This window comes from Salvelinus sp. IW2-2015, linkage group LG15 (assembly GCF_002910315.2).
Source record: "Salvelinus sp. IW2-2015 linkage group LG15, ASM291031v2, whole genome shotgun sequence".
Classification (NCBI taxonomy): Eukaryota; Metazoa; Chordata; class Actinopteri; order Salmoniformes; family Salmonidae; genus Salvelinus; species Salvelinus sp. IW2-2015.
In genome coordinates this window covers 31,822,235-31,838,348 of record NC_036855.1, presented here as the reverse complement: position 1 = coordinate 31,838,348, position 16,114 = coordinate 31,822,235, and the positions used below count along the sequence as shown (strand labels likewise).

At 42.8% G+C, this 16,114-nt stretch overlaps 1 protein-coding gene and 1 long non-coding RNA gene across 8 annotated transcripts in view; one reads left to right on the top strand and one right to left on the bottom strand.

The window, feature by feature from the left end:
• Positions 1 to 16,114, bottom strand: part of ppp3cca (protein phosphatase 3, catalytic subunit, gamma isozyme, a) — a 74,619-nt gene that overhangs the window by 44,368 nt on the left and 14,137 nt on the right. For all 7 annotated transcript variants that reach the window (XM_024002320.2, XM_024002321.2, XM_024002327.2 and 4 more), the window contains exons 2-3: positions 15,412 to 15,609; positions 11,024 to 11,148 (exon numbers count right to left, since the gene is read on the bottom strand). In XM_024002320.2, the coding sequence (XP_023858088.1) occupies positions 11,024 to 11,148; positions 15,412 to 15,609 (323 nt within the window). The remainder of the gene's footprint in view (positions 1 to 11,023; positions 11,149 to 15,411; positions 15,610 to 16,114) is intronic.
• The window catches only part of LOC139028815 (uncharacterized), a 31,547-nt gene continuing 22,821 nt past the window's right edge, over positions 7,389 to 16,114 (top strand). Inside the window, exons 1-2 of the long non-coding RNA XR_011481027.1 lie at positions 7,389 to 7,533; positions 7,647 to 7,761. This is a non-coding gene — a long non-coding RNA (uncharacterized lncRNA). The remainder of the gene's footprint in view (positions 7,534 to 7,646; positions 7,762 to 16,114) is intronic.

Sequence of the window (16,114 nt, the reverse complement as noted above, 5' to 3'; positions counted from 1 at the left end):
GGGATGGTGCCAGGTTTCTTCCAGACATGACGCTTGACATTCAAGCCAAAGAGTTCAAGCTTGGTTTCATCAGACCAGAATCTTGTTTCTCATGGTCAGAGCCTTGAGGTGCCTTTTGGCGAACTCCAAGCGGGCTTTCATGTGCCTTTTACTGAGGATTGGCTTCCGTCAGCCACTCTACCATAAATACCTGATTGGTGGAGGGCTGCAGAGATGGTTATCCCTTCTGGAAGGTTCTCCCATCTCCAGAGGAACTCTGGAGCTCTGTCAGAGTGATCATAGGGTTCTTGGTCACCTCTCTGAATTTAGGCCCTTCTCCCCCGATTCCTCAGTTGGCCGGGCGGCCAGCTCTAGGAAGAGTCTTGGTGGTTCCAAACTTCTTCTATTTAAGAAGGATGGAGGCCACTCTGTTCTTGGGGACCTTCAATGCTGCAGACAGTTTTTGGTACTCTCCCCCAGATCTGTGCCTCGACACAATCCTGTCTCGGAGCCCTAGAGACAATTCCTTCAACCTCATGGCTTGGTTTTTGCTCTGTCAACTGTGGGACCTTATATAGACAGGTGTGTGCCTTAACAAATCCTGTCCAAACAATTGAATTTACCACAGGTTGACGCCAATCAAGTTGTAGGAACATTAAGGATGGTCAATGGAAACAGGATGCACCTAGGCTCAATTTCGAGTCTCAAAGCAAAAGGGTCTGAATACTTATGTAAATTGTCCAAAATTTCTATAAACATGTTTTCGCTTTGTCATTATGGAGTATTATGCGACAATGGTGCGACAAACAAGAAAAATCCAGTCAGCGGCAGTCCTGTGGCCGAAAACAGCTCGATGATGAGAGGATGAAGGAGAAGCTAACACAAATGTCCACAAATGGACAAGTAACGGCACAGTACAACAGTGGTGTGCAGAACGGCATCTCGGAACGCACAACTCGTCAGCTCTTGTAACAGATTGGCTATTGCAGCAGGAGACCACACAGTGTTCCATTTCTATAAGCTAAAAACAAGAAGCGGCTCCAGTGGGCACGCGATCACCAACACTGGACAATTGAGGAGTGGAAAAACATTGCCTGGTCCGTCGAGTCCCGGCTTTGGTTGTGTCATGCTGATGGCAGAGTCAGGATTTGGTGTAAGCAGCATGATTGGTACAGGTACAGGCTGGTGGCGGTGGTGTAATGTTTTCCTGGCACACGTTAGGTCCCTTGATACCAACTTTAAATCCACAGAATCATTCAGGTTGTTCCAGAGGCAAAGGGGGGGGGGGGGTTCAACCTAGTACTAGATGAGTGTACCTAAAACTGGCCACTGAGGGTATATAACACACTGGCAGAGATATGATTCTGAAAGTATAATTGAAAAAGTAACTAATTATATTATCCAATTTTAAAGAGTGACACGTTATATTACTGTTTTAAAGTAATCTGATTACTGTAATGCGTTACACTCAACATGGATGCCATAAATAGTGCACTACTTTTGACCAGAGCCTAAATGGGCCTGTAGTGGTCAGCAGGGCTGTCTAAGAAGTGCTACAGCTCATTAGGGTCAAAACCCACCACTATCTTGCTCTCTCACCACTGATGCACTAGATTCCAGACGCAGGCAGGCTTGAGGGTGGATAGTCTGTGTGTCTGTCACGGAGGTGGAGGCCTGATTATACAAAGACAGCTGGTTCAGTGAGAGGCAGCCAAGGGCCTCAGACTTAGCTATGTGAAACTCTCTTTTAATGCACGCACAGCCAGTCTCCTCGCACACAGACAGACACACAACCATTGAACCCTACTTAGAAGCAAACACAAAAATAAAAAAATAGTGGCAGACCTGCCAACCCTGTCCAACTTTTTAGAGTACCAGACACGGGCGGGGAAATAGGAGATGTAACACTCGCTGAATTGGGGTTCTTTACCCCCGCAGATCACAAACTGGCAACACAAAGCTTAAGTAGGCTACCGCAAAGGGAATCTGAACTCTGAACACTGTTCGCTAGAACAGTCCGGTGTTTCAGCCGATGTAAAGGTGCCGATTGTATTTCTTTGCAGCGCATACATTTCAGATTTTCAGAAATTGATAACATCTCAAAAACAAGTGCAAAGGCATTTTAGAAGCATTGCCTCTATAGCTAATACCGGACACTCATTCATTCATTCCTTACAGCGCAGTCTTCGAAACTCCCGACTCCATTTAAAGCCAAGATGTTTATATTTATTTTTGATTATACTTTTGTAATGCTTTTTGTGACGTGGATCATAATTACAGTTACAGTCTATCGATCCTCGTAATGTTACGTGGAAAATACAACTAATGGGACACAGAATTCAAATGAATATCACACCAGTTATTTTTCGTATTTGGATTTCATTTCTTTCACGAGCAAATGCAAGTGAACTGCTGGCAATTTAGAGCCCACTGAATGTCCATCTTACGTTCGATAACGTTAACTTGAAACAATTAGTGTTTACGTTTCCACAACACACGGGGTTGAAAAGGGATTTGTCCACGTGTTTACGTACAGCTGACAGTCGGCAAACTCAGCATCACAACAAACAGGAGGAGCGGCAGACACGGGGTAGCTACGCCGAATAATGATGTAATAATCTCCATGTACGTTAACACAAATCAAACTTTATTTGCCACATGCGCCGAATACAACAAAAGTAGACTTTACCGTGAAATGCTTACTTACAAGCCCTGTACCAACAGTGCAGTTCAAGAAGAAGAAAATATTTACCAAGTAGGCTAAAATAAAAAGTTATAATAAAAATTAACACAATAAGACTAACAATAACAAAGCTATATACAGGTGGCACCGGTACCGAGTCAGTGTGCAGGGGTACAGGCTAGTTGAGGTAATCTGTACATGTAGGTGAGGGGCGAAGTGACTATGCATAGGTAACAAACAAACAAACAACGAGTAGCAGCAGTGTACAAGAGGGAGGGGGGTGTCAATGTAAATTGTCCAGTGGCGATTTTCATGACCTGTTCAGCAGTCTAATGGCTTGGGGGTAGAAGCTGTTGAGGAGCCTTTTGGTTCTAGACTTGGCGCTCCGGTACTGCTTGCCGTGCAGTAGCAGAGAAAACAGTCTATAACTTGTGTGGCTGGAGTCTCTGACAATTTTATGGGCTTTCCTCTGACACCGCCTAGCGTATAGGTCCTGGATGGCAGGAAGCTTGGCCCCAGTGATGTACTGGGCCATTCGCACTACCCTCTGTAGCGCCTCACGGTCAGGTGCTGAGCAGTTGCCAAACCAGGCGGTGATGCAACCAGTCACGATGCTCTCGATGGTGCAGCTGTAGAATCTTTTGAGGATCTGGGGACCCATGCCAAATATTTTCAGTCTCCTGAGGGAGAAAAGGTTTTGTCGTGCCCTCTTCACGACTGTCTTGGTATGTTTGGACCACGGACCAACTCTCGACCTGCTCCACTACAGCCCCGTCGATGTTAATGGGGGCCTGTTCAGCCTGCCTTTTCCTGTAGTCCACGATCAGCTCCTTTGTCTTGCTCACATTGAGGGAGAGGTTGTTGTCCTGGCACCATACTGCCAGTTCTCTGACCTCCTCCCTATAGGCCGTCTCATCGTTGTCGGTGATCATGCCTACCATTGTTGTGTCGTCAGCAAACTTAATGATAGGGTTGGAGTCGTGTTTGGTCACGCAGCGGTGGGTGAACAGGGAATACAGGAAGGGACTAAGTACACACCCCTGAGGGGCCCCAGTGTTAAGGATCAGCGTGGCAGACATATTGTTGCCTACTCTTACCCCCTGGGGGCTGCCCGTCAGGAAGTCCAGGATCCAGTTGCAGAGGGAGGTTTTTAGTCCCAGAGTCCTTAGCTTAGTGACAAACTCTGTACATGTCTGTGTGTTACAGCTCGAGAATCGGGATGTTAGACTTACTCAGTGGATTTATTTTTTATTAAAATGTAATATATAAATAAATCAGGCCCTATTCATTTATGCGTACTTTTAACTCGGATCTCGTACATCGACAGAGAATCGTGTAGTTGTTACGCAAAATGCGTGCATGTTGGCAGGTCTGCAGTGGTTCCCAAACAGTGGGGCTAAGAACTCAGTCTGGCTTTCAACTTACTCTTGAAAGTTGTAATAGCAGAATACAAAGTGCAATTTGAAATCAGTCATTACATAGCTTAGAGCTATTTATAACTTGTCAGAAATGTCCAGACTAGCCCATGTCAGCTAACGTTTCTTTAGTCCATAGATGTTGTAATAATGTTCGAGTCGCTCAAACATCACATGAATACACAGACATGGCAAAATGTATAGAATTGCAATTCAATTTGCTTTAAAACTGCAACATATTCTCCATCAACAAGAGGGGTGTGAACAGTTTGTGTAATCAACAGTGTTCGTGCCCATAGAAATAGACGTGGCGCTCGCAGGAGGGGACCTGAGTGAAAACATTTGAGAACCCCTGGTCTATACCATAGAAATATAATCTACAGTGCCATCAGAAAGTATTCACACCCCTTGACTTTTTCCATATTTTGTTGTGTTACAGCTTTAATTTAAAATGGATCACTGGCCTGCCTACACACACACACACAAACCCATAATGTCAAAGTGGAATTATGTTTTACAAATTGCATTTTTTTTAAGGATGTAATGTCTTGAGTCAACCCCTTTGTTATGGCAAGCCTAAATAAGTTCAGGAGTAAACATTTGCATAACAAGTCACATAAGTTAAATGGTCTATAAATGACATAATAAGATAGTGTTTAAAATGATTTAATGTTAAAACATCTCTGTACCCCACACATACAATGCATTCAGAAAGTATTCAGACCCCTTGACTTTTTACACATTTTGTTACGTTATAGCCTTGTTCTAAAATGTATTAAAATACACATTTCTCAATCTACACACAATACCCCATTATGACAAAGCAAAAACAGGTTTAGACATTTTTGCAAATGTATTACAAATTTAAAAAACAGAAATATCTTATTTACATAAGTATTCAGACCCTTTGCTATGAGACTCAAAATTGATCTCAGATGCACCCGGTTTCCATTGATCATCCTTGAGATGCTTCTACAACTTGGAGTCCACCTGTGGTAAATTCAATTGATTGGACAAGATTTGGAAACGCACACACACGTCTATATAAGGTCCCGCAGTTGACAGTGCCTATCAGCACAAAAACAAGCCTTGAGGCCGAAGGAATTGTCAGTAGAGCTCAGAGACAGGATTGTGTCGAGGCACAGATCTGGGGAATTGTACCAAAACATTTCTGCAGCATTGAAGGTCCCCAAGAACAGTGTCATCCATCATTCTTAAATGGAAGAAGTTTGGAACAACCAAGACTCTTCCTAGAGCTAGCCACCTGGCCAAACTGAGCAATCGGGGGAGAAGGACCTTGGTCAGGGAGGTGACCAAGAACCCGATAGTCACTGACAGAGCTCATCTGTGGAGATGGAAGAACTTCCCAGACGTACAACAATCTCTGCAGACCTCCCCCAATCAAGGTAAGGTATGATACAAAAATTGTGGGAGCTTTTTTATTAGACTTCAATGCATTTTTTGACATCATTGATCATAATTTGCTGCTGGAAAAACTTATTGGCTTTATTGGCCCGTCTGAACAGAACACATAAGGTGTTCTTTAATGGAAGCCTCTCCAACACAATCCAGGTAGAGCCAGGTATTCCCTAGGGCAGCTGTCTAGGCCCCTTAATATTTTCCATCTTTACTAATGACCTTGCTCGGATTAAAGCACGTGTGTCCATGTATGCTGATGACTCAACATGTCAGCTGCCACAGCACGTGAAATCATTGCAACAGTTAAGAACGAGCTGCAGTCAGTTTCAGAATGGGTGGCAAGAAATAAGTTTGTCCTAAACATTTCATAAATGAAAAGCATTGTATTTGGGACAAATCATTCACTAAACCCTAAACCTCATCTAAATCTTTTAACGAATAATGTGGAAATTTTGCAAGTTGAGGATACTAAACTGCTTGGAGTAACCCTGGATTTTAAACTGTCATGGACAAAACATATTGATGCAACATTAGCTAAGATGGGGAGAGGTCAGTCCATAATAAAATGCTGCTCTACCTTTATAACACTATCAACAAGACAGGTCCTACAGGCCGTTGTTCTGTCGCATCTGGACTAATGTCCAGTCGTGTGGTCAGGTGCCATAAAGAGGGACTTAGGAAAATAACAATTGCCCCAGAACAGGGCATCATGGCTGGCCTTTTAATGTACACAGAGAGCTAACATTGATATTATTAATGTCAATATCTCCTGGCTCAAAGTAGAGGAGAGACTGACTTCATCACTACTTGTATTTGTGAGAGGTATTGCCATGTTGAACGCACCGAGCTGTCTGTTTAAACTACTAGCACACAGCTCAGCCCCCCATGCATACCTCACAAGACATGCCACCAGAGGTCTCCTCACAGTTCCGAAGACCAGAACAGAATATGAGAGGTGCACAGTACTACATAGAGCCACGACTACATGGAACTCTATTCCACATCAAGTAACTCATGGAAGCAGTAAACACAGCAACAACAACTAAAAATACACCTTATCGAACAGTAAGGCTCCCGAGTGGTGCAGCATTTTAAGGCACTGCATCTCAGTGCTAGAGGCCTCACCACAGACCCTGGTTCGATTCCAGGATGTATCACAACCGGCCGTGATTGGGATTCCCATAGGGCGGTGCACAATTGGCCAAACGTCATCCGGGTTAGAGTTAGGCCGTCATTGTAAATAAGAATTGGTTCTTAACTGACTTACCAAGTTAAATAAAATAAAAAATAAAATAGGGACTGTGTAGAGAGACACACAGGCACACGACAGCATAGATTATGTGTTGTAGATATGTGGTAGAAGGGTAGTGGCCTGAGGGCACACACCTAATCTATTGTGAAATGTAATGTAATGTTTTTTTTATTGTATTTAACTGCCTTAATTTTGCTGGACCCCAGGAAGAGTATGGGGATCCATAATAAATAAATAAATAAATACAAATACAAAAATGGCTGTCTAGCAATGATCAACAACCAACTTGACAGAGCTTGAAGAATATATATATWTTTTTTTAATTGCAAATATTGTACAATCCAGGTGTGCAAAGCTCTTAGAGACTTACCCAGAAAGACTCACAGCTGTAAATCACTGCCAAAGGTGATTCTAAGATGTACTGATTGACTAAATGTACAAATAAATGTTAATCAATCATTGCACCCACACTGCTCGCACACGTGAACAAGCGTCTGCGTAGCCAGGCACTAAAATAGAACTTGGTTATATTTGTGAAGCAAGAACCGCTGCAAGTCCCACCTCCTCATTGGTTTGTAGAAGCATATACCCACGTGGGTGATTGAAAGATGAACTGAGGTCCACACTCCAGTCCAGTTAGTAGTGCACCTTAATGTTGGTTGTCAACTGCCATATAAAGTCCAAAGAAGAAACAGCCTGAAGGAGGAGAGATTACTAGAAATGAACTCTGTTTACCCTTTTATCTGTGGATTAATTGTCCGAGTAGAGGACCTTGTTCCTTTCAGGTAAAATAACAACCCAATGTTTATATCCCAGGACAAATTATCTAACAGCAAGCTAGCTAGCTAAATTGCTATAAATGTTTAATGCTTTTCGACCTGTCCCCAAATTAATATAGTTGGATCAGAGTTCGTTTTGATATTTCAACCTGTGTGTCCTGATCGCGCCTGGTGTGGGTGGACAAAATCAACATGCGCTCGATGGTGGACACACGCGCGCGAGCGAGCGGTCTGGTAAGCATGATAGTGTTTTTTATTTTTATTTTTCTTCCAGTTTCAAATGAGTATTTGGTGTAATCGTTGACAAAAAAAACAATTAAATCCATTTTAACCCCACTTTAACAACAAAATGTCAATGGGTGTGAATACTTAAGGCACTGTAGGCCATTTCTGTGGTCTACACACCCAGTTTACCCAGATTAATCAAGCTAACTAACTAGAGGACACTGACCCCAATTCACGTGCTCTGCCTTGAGAAGAGCAACAAACAATGACCCAAAATGGCAGCTATTATTAAGGTTTTGACTATGTGATGTAACAAAAGACTTAGCAAACTTGACCCTGCGCCACGTTCAGACATGACATAATAACACGTGAGAGCACCGCAGAGTGGGTGTCCCTCAATGGGCTTGAGAGGTAAATACAGAGAGCGAGAGATGTCTAAATTAAACATGGCACACTAGTCCAGCAGGGCCAGACACACATCACCTTGTTATACAGTTGAAGTCGGAAGTTTACATACACTTAAGTTGGAGTCATTAACTTGTTATGGCTGCAGGGGGCGTATTGAAAAACTGGAAAATATGTGCAAATTTTCAAACGGCCTCTTAATCAATTTTTGCTCTTACAATATGCATATTATTATTACTATTGGATAGAAAACAGTCTCTAGTTTCTAAAAACCGTTTTAATTATTTCTCTAAGTGGAACAGAACAATTTTTACAGACCATTTCCTATCCGGAAGTGAGATTTCCAAAATCGATGTCGCTCTTCAAGCCCTTGTCTATAAAAGGGCATGTCACTTAGGACTGTAGAAACACGTCATACGCCTTCCTCTGGGTGTCATGCGGAAGTGAGAGAAGAAATCACTTGATTATCTCMTCCTGMATTTGAACACAACCTCTTGGAGTGAGTGTTGCGCAGTTTATTTTTCTTTCTGGGCGCGAAGTAGGACCTGGACTCGGCTCCTGGAAAACACTCTGTAAAAGGTGAATATGATCTCTGGCTTCGATTTTATTTGATACATGTCACAATATCATCCTAAAGTATGTTATTTCAATATAGTTTAATTATATTATTGAAATMTATTCTGGACTTTAGACGTGATGCGACGCAAMAARTTTTTCAAGATGGAGAGGTTAGCGTCGCACTGCCAGTGTGCTTGCTAATTCAAGAGGGAAATTGTTCGTTCTGGATCGAAATAAAGACATTTCTGAACAAAGGACCCCTTGGAGAACATTCTGATGGAAGATCAACAAAGGACCCAATTTGGGATGCTTTTTCATATATCTGTCGAACTGTGCTATGCTACCGTTTGCCTTGAATCAATGCTGTTGTGATGTTAGCTATTGTAGTAAGCTAATATGACGATATTGTGTTTTCGCTGTAAAACACTTCAAAAATCGGAAATATTGGCTATATTCACAAGATCTTTCTCTTTCATTAGCTATCCACCATATATTTCTCTGAAAAGTTTTATGATGTGTAATTAGTAGTTGACGTTGGTGTCTGTATTTTCTCTGGCTACTCCCGTGCGATTTCTGACTGTAGCTATGATGGTAGCAGTAATGTAAAACTGATTTATAGCTAAAATATGCACATTTTTTGAACAAAACATAGATTTATTGTGTAACATGTTATAGGACTGTCATCTGAGGTAGTTTTTTCTAGGTTATTTAGGTTGGTTCTAGGTTAGTTAGGTTGGCTTGTGCATGCTACTTGCATCCTACTTGTGCTGTGAAAAATGTCTGTCCTCCTTTTTTATTTGGTGGTGAGCTAACATAAATATATGTGGTGTTTTCTCTGTAAAACATTTTTAAAAATCGGACATGTTGGCTGGATTGACAAGATGTTTATCTTTCAAATACTGTATTGGACTTGTTAATGTGTGAAAGTTAAATATTAAAAAAAATCGATTTTGAATTTCGCGCCGTGCACTTCAGCTGGATGTTGTCATAGGTGTACCGGCGTCGGGCTGCAGCCATAACAGGTTCAACCACTCCACAAATTTCTTGTTAACAAACTATAGTTTTGGCAAGTCGGTTAAGACATCTTCTTTGTGCATGACTAGTCATATTTCCAAAAATTGTTTACAGACAGATTATTTCACTTATAATTCCCTGTATCACAATTCCAGTGGGTCAGAAGTTTATATATACTAAGTTGACTATGCCTTTAAACAGCTTGGAAAATTCCAGAAAATGATGTCATGGATTTAGAAGCTTCTGATAGGCTAATTGACATAATTTGAGTCAATTGGAGTTTACCTTCAAACTCAGTGCCTCTTTGCTTGACATTGTGGGAAAATCTAAAGAAATCAGCCAAGACCTCAGAAAAAAATTCTGTAGACCTCCACAAGTCTGGTTCATCCTTGGGAGCAATTTCAAAATGCCTGAAGGTACCACGTTCATCTGTACAAACAATAGTACGCAAGTATAAACACCATGGGACCATGCAYCCGTCATACCGCTCAGGAAGGAGACGCGTTCTGTCTCCTGTTCTGTGAAGGGAGTAGTACACAGCATTGTACCAGATCTTCAGTTTCTTGGCAATTTCTCGCATGGAATAGCCTTCATTTCTCAGAACAAGAATTGACTGACGAGTTTCAGAAGAAAGTCTTTGTTTCAGGCCATTTTGAGCCTATAATCGAACCCACAAATGCTGATGCTCCAGATACTCAACTAGTCTAAAGAAGGCCAGTTTTATTGCTTCTTTAAATCACAACCACAGTTTTCAGCTGCGCTAACATAATTGCAAACAGGTTTTCTAATGATCAATTAGGCTTTTAAAATTATAAACTTGGATTAGCTAACACAACGTGCCATTGGAACACAGGAGTGATGGTTGCTGATAATGGCCCTCTGTAGATATTCCATAAAAAGAATCTGCCGTTTCCAGCTACAATAGTCATTTACATCAACAATGTCTACTGTATTTCTGATCAATTTGATGTTATTTTAAATGGACAATTTTATTTTGCTTTTCTTCCAAAACAAGGACATTTCTAAGTGACCCCAAACTTTTGAACGGTAGCGTACCTCTGCCGCTCTGCTCGCCTTCAAACACAACACAGGGAATTTCCTCCTGCAGCAGGATCTAAATAAGGCCAATCATATTTATCCTCTCCTTTTGAGTGCTCTGGAATAGACTAACCAAGCAGTCGCCAAACCTGATCCAACTTTTTATTCACTCCTCCCCCTTCACCCCAATTCAGATTCTCCTTTTTCATTGGCAGACTCAAGGAGAGGGGGAATTGGGTCAGTAGGGTATAATCACCTCAATACTGAAGTAGCCTCGGTCTACGTAGTCTCCCAGGAACAGATAACGTGTGTTGCTGGGCGAGCCTCCCACTTCAAACAGCTTCATTAGGTCAAAGAACTGGCCATGGACATCTCCACACACTAAGGACAAACAAACAACACTGTTAGGGAAGGAAACAATAGGTTATTATCCTCTAGTACAGGAGAGACATGGTCTGATATGACAATACTTTGATATGCACAAGAGTGAGAGTAATTTCAGAGTTACCCAATTCTGTCTATGACAAAGAAATCTATTCATATGCAGCGAGGACATGTAGGCCTATTTGCATGTGATTGAGGCTGTGTGTGAGCACTAGCAGGGTGCAGAACAGATATACTAAGCTGGACCAGGACAGCAAGGACAGCTGTGTGAAACTGGGAGTTCAATTCAAAGGCATTTGATGACACCCATAACTCAGGCCAGCAAAATGGGTCCACTCCAATATACCTTCTGTCAACAGATGCAGTTAACAGTTGTGTGGTACCATGGCATAGTGCCCAGGCATGTGCTGTGTTTACTCTGGGCCTGGTTGGGCACTATTCCATGGCACTGTATGAATGTCTGTCTGCTGGGTGCCAGAGAAAGAGAGTCGTGCATGTATTATCCTCACTCACTCACTCAGCATGTGTAGGCCAGAGGGAGCAGGCTAGCCAGCAGCATACCACCCTGCATCCCAATGCTGGCTTCCTTCTGAAGCTAAGCAGTGTTTGTTCTGGATGGGAGACCAGATGCTGCTAGAAGTGGTGTTGGAGGGCCAGTAGGAGGCACCCTTTCCACTGGTCCCCAAAAAATATCCCAATTCCCCCGAGCAGTGATTAGGGACAATGCCCTGTGTAGGGTGCCTTCTTTCGGATGGGACGTTAAACGGGTGTCCTGACTCTCTGTGGTCACTAAAGATCCCATGGCACTTATCGTAAGAGTAGGGGTGTTTACCCGGTGTCCTGGCAAAATTCCCAATCTGGCCCTCATACCATCCCGGTCACCTAATCATCCCCCCTCCTCTCCCCGATAACTATTCCCTAGGCCGTTGCTGTAGATGAGAATGTGTTCCCAGTCAACTCACCTGGTAAAATAAATAAAAAATAAAACCCTGATGGAACCAGTCTAATCCCTGCATTCTATTTCACTTGTGCAGTAAAACAATGGAGAGATCAGGCTGGTTCCACCAGCCGAGGAGAGTTTTATGAGTTGTATGTACGGGATACACATGGTATACACTGTCCAATGAAATGCTTACTTGTGGGGTTCCTTCTCAACAATGAAACAACAATAAGAAATTTGAAGTCGGAAGTTTACATACATCTTAAACAAATACATTTAAAATCAGTTTCACAATTCCTGACATTTAATCCAAGCAAAAATTATCTGTCTTAGGTCAGTTAGGATCACCACTTTGTTAAGAATGTGAAATGTCAGAATAGGAGAGAGAATGATTTATTTCATATTTTATTTCTTTCATCACATTCCCAGTGGGTCAGAAGTTTACATACACTCAATTAGTATTTGGTAGCATTGCCTTTAAATTGTTTAACATGGGGTCAAATGTTTCAGGTAGCCTTCCACAAGCTTCCCACAATAAGTTGGGTGAATTTTGGCCCATTCCTCCTGACAGAGCTGGTGTAACTGAGTCAGGTTTGTAGGCCTCCTTGCTCGCACACGCTTTTTCAGTTCTGCCCACAAATTCTCAATAGGATTGAGGTAAGGGCTTTGTGATGGCCACTCCAATACCTTGACTTTGTTGTCCTTAAGCCATTTTGCCACAACTTTGGAAGTATGGTTGGGGTCATTGTCCATTTGGAAGACCCATTTGAGACCAAGCTTTAACTTCCTGACTGATGTCTTGAGATGTTGCTTCAATATATCCACAATTTCCCCTTCCTCATGATGCCATCTAGTTTGTGAAGTTCACCAGTCCCTCCTGCAGCAAAGCACCCCCACATGATGCTACAACCCCCGTGCTTCACGGTTGGGATGGTGTTCTTCGGCTTGCAAGCCTCCCCCTTTTTCATCCAAACATAACAATGGTCATTATGGCCAAACAGTTCTATTTTTGTTTCATCAGACCAGAGGACATTTCTCCAAAAGTACGATCTCTGTCCCCATGTGCAGTGGCAATCTGTAGTCTGACTTTTTTATGGCGGTTTTGGAGCAGTGGCTTCTTTCTTGCTGAGCGGCCTTTCAGGTTATGTCGATATAGGACACGTTTTACTGTGGATATAGATACTTTTGTACCTGTTTCCTTCAGCATCTTCATAACGTCCTTTGCTGTTGTTCTGGGATTGATTTGCACTTTTCACACCAAAGTACGTTCATCTCTAGGAGACAGAATGCGTCTCCTTCCTGAGCGGTATGACGGCTGCGTGTTCCCATGGTGTTTATACTTGCATACTATTGTTTGTACAGATGAATGTGGTACCTTCAGGCGTTTGGAAATTGCTCCCAAGGATGAACCAGACTTGCGGAGGTCTACATTTTTTTTCTGAGGTCTTGGCTGATTTATTTAGATTTTCCCACAATGTCAAGCACTGAGTTTGAAGGTAGGCCTTGAAATACATCCACAGGTACACCTCCAATTGACTCAAATGATACCAAATTAGCCTATCAGAAGCTTCTAAAGCCATGACATTCTTTTCTGGAATTTTCCAAGCTATTTAAAGGCAGTCAACTTAGTGTATGTAAACGTCTGACCCACTGGAATTGTGATATAATTCACTGTAAGTGACAATCTGTCTGCAAACAATTGTTGGAAAAATTACTTGTGTCATGCACAAAGAAGATGTCCTAACCGACTTGCCAAAACTATAGTTTAACAAGAAATTTGTGGAGTGGTTGAAAAACGAGTTTTAAATGACTCCAAGCTAAGTGTGTGAACTTCCGACTTCAACTGTACATTTTCGTGCATAAGTATAATACAGGAAAGCACAATTTATAGTCCAATATTTACATGTCTTTTGGGGAAGGGGGAATTGGGGAAATTATTTAAATTGTGCAGTATTTAGCAATCATAAGTCTAGTAGCAGCAGTTGATGTGTGTGTAGCATGAATGAGTGTTGTGCGTGCGTGCTAATGTGTGGAGAATCAGAGCAGGTGGTCAGTCCAGTTCAAGTGTTCAGCAGTCTTATGGCTTGTAGATCAAAACTGTCTCTGAGACTGTTGGTATCAGACCCCATGCTTCAATACCGTCTGCCTGACTAAGGGAGTGAACAGCTCGTGTGTGGGGTCCTTGATGCTCGAGGCCTTCCCCAGGCACCACCTCGAGTAGATGTCCTGGATGGGTGGGAGTACGGTCCCAGTGATGTACTGGGCTGTCTTCACCACCTGCTGGATGGCCTTGCGGTCGTGGACGAAGCAATTCCTGTACCAGGCTGTGATGCAACCAGTCAGGATGCTCTCAATGGCGCAGCGGTAGTATTTGGAGAGGAGTGGCGGTAGTGTTGGTCCATGTCAAGTCCTCGGTGATGTAGTCGCCGAGGAACTTAAAGCCGCTGCCTCTCTCTACTGCAGTCCCATTGATGTGGATCGGGGCATGTTCCCCTCTCTGCTTCCTGAAGTCAACAATCAACTCCTGACATTGAGGGAGAAGTTATTGTCTTGGCACCACAAAGCCAGTTCACATACCTCCCTCCCTATAAGCCAACTCGTCATTATTGGTTATCAGGCCTATAACCGTGGTTTCGTCAGCAAAATAATTATATCCAAATCCATATGAACTAGATGACATCTACATTTGAGTTATTTTGCAAACATTCTTATCCAGAGCAACTTACAGGAGGAGCAAATAGCCTTGCTTAAGGGCACAGAGGTTTTTCACCTAGTCAGCTAGGGGATCCGAACCAGCGACCTTTCAGTTAATGGCCAAACGCTCTTAACTGCTAGGCTACCTGCCTCCCCAAATGGCACGAAGTATATGTAGCCTAAATCCAAGACCTGGGTGTTAAAACTAACTTCCTGAAGACGGATGTTGCTTCAGGCAAAATGCAAAGGTCAGGCTTCACAAGCTAAACAACTAATGACGGGCTAAACGTTCCCATTTGCATTTGATCTCTTTGAAGCAGTTAGTGGAGGCCAGGCGACTGACTGCCTTTGGAGAAGCAGGTAAGTTCCTTCTCCTCAAGCAAAGGAAGGGAGGATACACAACGGTGTTGTATACTCAACACTATCCTCTTGTGTGAAACCGTGAAAGAAAGGGTGTTTCAAGTCAACAGCCGGTCACATACAGCAACACCAAAAAAGGAGACCAAGTTCCATCTTTCCAACCTAATGTTTGTTTGTGTGTAGGTTGTGTGTATATTGGAGGGGTTGGGTATAGCAGAAGGCACATATGTCTCAAACGGATTAATAAAGWGCTATTCTTCCCTTACCTGTGATGGGTGCCTCTACCTCCAGCATGCATTTCTCCTGTCTCAGGATGTTGGCGCCGTCGTTGATGACCCGGAGGGCCACCTCTTCCTCCAGCCGGCCCTCCTTCACTAGGTGGGTGCGGAGCGTCTCTGTGTTGGGCTTGCCATCCTCAAACAGCTCCTTCATAGAGAGACGCTGCTGGGGAGGGTACGGCACGGCTTGACAGGAGAAAGGAGGGGAAACAATATTAAGGATGTGTCCCAAAAAGGCACCCTTTTCCTATTTAGTGCACTATTTTTGAGCAGGGCTTTGGTACAACTTAGGTCCACTGGGTCCCACCCACAGAGATTTCTCTTGCATTTAGCTTTAATACCTCCATGAGTCAGTCAGAGTGCAGTGATCTACAATGCATTATGTCTGACAGTGTTCTACAGATTGCTCATTTGTGCTGGCAAACTGCATACTATCTAAACTCAGCAAAAAAAGAAACATCCCTTTTTCAGGAATCTGTCTTTCAAAGATAATTTGTAAAAAGCCAAATAACTTCACAGCTCTTCATTGTAAAAGGGTTTAAACACTGTTTCCTATGCTTGTTCAATGAACCATAAAAAAATTAATGAACGTGCACCTGTGGAACAATCGTTAAGACACTAACAGCTTACAGACGGTACGCAATTAAGGTCACCGCTATGAAAACTAAGGACACTAAAAGAGGCCTTTCTA